A 4010-nucleotide genomic window follows, 5' to 3' on the forward strand; every position below is an offset into this window, starting at 1 on the left:
CGTGGGGCTTGAACTCTGGGCCTGGGCGCTGTCCCTCAGCTCTTCAGCTCAAGGCGAGCGCTCTACCACTTGAGCTACAACGCCACTTCCGGTTTTCTGGTGGTTTATTGGAGATAGGAGTCTCACGGTCTTTCCTGCCCGGGCTGGCTTTGAACCGCAATCCTCAGATCTGTGTTTCTTTAGGCCTGGCTTACTTCATTTAATATAATTTTTTCCAAGTCTTTCCATAGCCTTATGAATGGGGCAATGCCATTCTTTCTGATGGAAGCATAGCATTCCATTGTACATGTATACCACATTTTCTTGATCCATTTGTCCACTGAGGGGCATCTGGGTAGATTCCATATCTTAGCTATGGTAAACATACTGCAATGAACATGGTTGTGCTGGTGGCTTTGGTGGTTATTTGGGTAAATTCCCAGGAGTGAGATTTCTGGGTCATAGGGGAAGTCTATGTTTAGTCTTTTGAGGAATCTTCATACTGCTTTACAGAGTGGTTGAACAAGTTTACATTCTCACCAATAATATAGTATAGTAGTGGTCTCTTTTGGCCACATGCCTGCCAGCATCTGTTATTGTTAGTTTTCTTGGTATTTTTTTCCCCAAGGCATTCAGGCTCTTTAATGTCAGAGGTTAGGAAGTAGTAGTCAATGATGAGCATGCCCTGTAGTTCTTTCAGCCCCTCTAACAACATATGGACATGAGCCTTGCTATTCATGGAGTCCTTGGTTAGGCTGTTGCTGAGCTTTGTGAGGAGAGAGCTCTTAAGATCAATGAAATTGAGTGCTTCTGCCAGTGTCAACTCCAGGAAAAACCTATATCCCAGGGCTACGTAGATGCGTGAAGTATCTGAAACCACTGTGTCAATGAAGAAGTTACAGCCCAAATCCACCTCCATATATAACTCTGAGTGATTAGCTTCCTGGAGTTACTCAATGACATTTTTCAGCTGAAGGTATGTGGCCAGCTGCTCATATATCTTGTCTTGATGGTCCAATACTTTTTGCAAGTCCTGCTGCAGCACGTCACTGATAAAGTCCTCATAGTGCAGCACTTTCTCTCTCCACCCCCGCATGGCTTCCACAGCCTGGCATTTAGGGGCATCACCATAACGGGCTCTTGGGGAGTGAGGGGGAAAGGCCACATTAACCACTCATTTTATCTCAGGCACACCTATCATTCGGCTAATGTTTGGAGGTTCCCATCCCAACTTTGGGACTTATTGACTTGGGACACCCACCTGTGCTTTCTTGATAATTCTAACTGGGGTTAGACGGAATCTCAACGATGCTTCTAACTGGGGTTAGATGGAATCTCAATGATGCATTTCTTTTATGGACAGAGATATTGAATATCACTTCATGTGTCTATTGGCCATTCTTATTTCTTCTTTGGAGAAGACTCTTTTTAAGTCTTTAGCCCACTTACTAATGGGATTGTTTTTTCTTTGAGGATTTGTTTTTGGGGGGTTAAATATTTTGAGCTGTAAGTATATTTTAGATATGAGGCCATTGTCTAATGCATAGCTAGTAAAAATCTTTTCCCATTCTGTGTGCTTTCTACTTATCTTGCTAACTATGTCCTTTGTCATGCAGAAAATCTGCAGTTCAACACAATCCCATTTATCCAGCTTTTTTTTTTTTTCATTTGTTGTGATTCTGGATACTTATTTAGGAAGTTTTGACCTGTGCCAAGGAGTTTTAGTGTTTTCCTTATCCATTCCTGTCATATTTATGTGAAATTCTTATCTCCAATTAATCAGCCAAAAACTGGAGGTGGAGCTGTGGCAGAGTAGAGTGGCAGTTGTAGAGTGATAATCTTGTATGAAAAAGGGATGCCTAGAATTTGAGTTCAAGCCCCAATACTAGCACAAATAGATGAATGAAACCCAATGACTTTGGGTGGCTACACTTTATCTACAAGAAATAAAAATAGAAGTATGAGGGCTGGGAAGGTGGCTCAGTGGTAGAGCGCTAGCCTTGAGCTGAAGAGCTGAGGAACAGCGCCCAGACCCAGAGTTAAGGCCCCAGGTCTGACAAAAATAAAATAAAAATAGAAGTATCTATTCATGATGCTTAAGGTTTTAACCCATCTTTTCAGCCCATTTTAGCCCTACCATTCTTTGAATCCACAATGTCTGTTCTTAACTCTGAGTTTACACATATCTGCTTATCCTTGTCATGTACTAGTGAAGTGTCTGGGTGGAACAGCCAGGCTGCCTCAGTTGGACTGTAGCCCAGCTACTCCCAGCTAAAGGATTTTAGGCATAAGTTCTCTGTGGCTATGGACTTTTCCAGGTGAAGTGGGCTTGGTAGTGATAGGGCCTAATTCATAAGATAGTTTTGAAAATTACAGTAGTTAAGACATAAACATATATTAGCTACATAAGGAGTGATTTCATGGTTCTATTTCCATGAATATATATGAGTATGTATACTTGTGTGTGTGTATTTCATCTTTTCCCTCCACTCTTTTCACTCTCCCTGTCTCCCTTTCTTCATGCAATTGCAATACTTTTCAACTTTCAGTTTTCATACTGCTGGCAATCTATTTTGACCACATTCATCTTCTCCAATATTGTGTGTGTGTGTGTGTGTTTGCACGTGTGCATGTGTGCACACACTGGAACTGGAGCTTGAACTCAGGACTTTGTGCTGTTGCTTGGCTTTTTCACTCAAGACTGGAACTCTACCACTTGAGCCATACATCCACTTTCTGCTTTTTGGAGATAAGAGTGTCATGGACTTTTCTGTAAAAGTTGGCTTCAAACTGTGATCTTCAGATCTCAGCCTCCTGAGTAGTTATGGTTACAGATGTGAGCTACCAGCACCTGATTCTAACATTACATTTTATTAGGAAACATTTCTTTGACCTGTGTGTGAGCTCCTTCAAGGCAGGAACTGAGTGCTATTTGTAAGGTCAGCTCCTGGATGGCTAGCAGACTCCACCCTCCTCGTAGCAAAGTCTCCACCCAGTACCTGCGTTACCTAGGCAACTGGAACACCTGGAAGACCTCACATCTGCATCCTCCGAGGTCACATCTGAATTTGATGTGGCCACACCTTTCTCCGCCCATACCCTAGATAAGGCCTAGCCCAGGCCCAGATGCCCTCTCTGCTCTTTTCTAGCTCTTTCTCAACTCTTTCCTTCTCTTTCCCAGCTCTCTTCTCTTTCCTAGCTTGCTCTTTCCCACCTCTTTCCCAGATGCTCTCTTTTTCTCTCTTTTCTTGCCCTTTTCTCTCTCTTTCCCAGGCCTTTCCCAGCCGCGTGGAGGGCCAACATGGCCTGGTCCCAGCAGATCTACTGAATAAACCTACCCCTTACCTGAACACTACGTGCGGGGTGCTGTTCTTACTCGGCCACCTCTTTTTAAAAACCTAACACTATTCATTTCCTGTTTTCTGCCATGTGACAGAGAGTAGGTTTCACCTCATTTTGGGTGAGTAATGCTTTAGTACCAGGGTAATGGGAAAAGGAGGCTAGATCTTTGCTATGCTATTAGGTCCTGGGGAAATTAGAACTATTTCTAAACTAGATGGGTTACAGGGCTGCTCTGTTTGAATTAGGTGCCTTCTTATTTATCTATAGCCGTGGTGCTCAGTTCCAAGGCATATTAGAGTCCCTTGGGAAGCCTTTTAAAAAATACTGATATCAGCCGGGCGCCCAGTAGCTCATGCCTGTAATCCTAGCTACTCACAGGAGGCTGAGATCTGAGGATCACGGTTCAAAGCCAGACCAGGCAGGAAACTCTATGAGACTCATCTTCAATAAACCACTAGAAAACTGGAAGTGGGGGCTGGGAAGATGGCTCAGTGGTAGAGTGCTTGCCTTGCATGCCTGAGGCCCTGGGTTCGATTCCTCAGCACCACATAAGCAAAAAGAAAAAAACTGGAAGTGGCACTGTGGCTCAAGTGGTAGAGCGCTCGCCTTGAGCTGAAGAGCTGAGGGACAGCGCCCAAGCCCAGAGTTCAAGCCCAACAACGTACCAAAAAAAAAAAAAAGTGATATCT

The 4010-nt window shown here is 43.7% G+C and overlaps 1 protein-coding gene across 1 annotated transcript in view; it reads right to left on the bottom strand.

Annotated features, from left to right (window-relative positions):
• LOC105990061 overlaps window positions 1-1146 on the bottom strand; it is an 18190-nt gene extending 17044 nt beyond the window's left edge. The window contains 2 exon segments of the mRNA XM_013022374.1: window positions 610-1104; window positions 1107-1146. Coding sequence (XP_012877828.1) covers window positions 610-1104; window positions 1107-1146 — 535 coding nt within the window.
• Window positions 1147-4010: the final 2864 nt, after the last annotated feature.

This window comes from Dipodomys ordii, unplaced genomic scaffold (genome assembly GCF_000151885.1).
Source record: "Dipodomys ordii isolate 6190 unplaced genomic scaffold, Dord_2.0 Scaffold62, whole genome shotgun sequence".
In the NCBI taxonomy this organism is placed as follows: Eukaryota; Metazoa; Chordata; class Mammalia; order Rodentia; family Heteromyidae; genus Dipodomys; species Dipodomys ordii.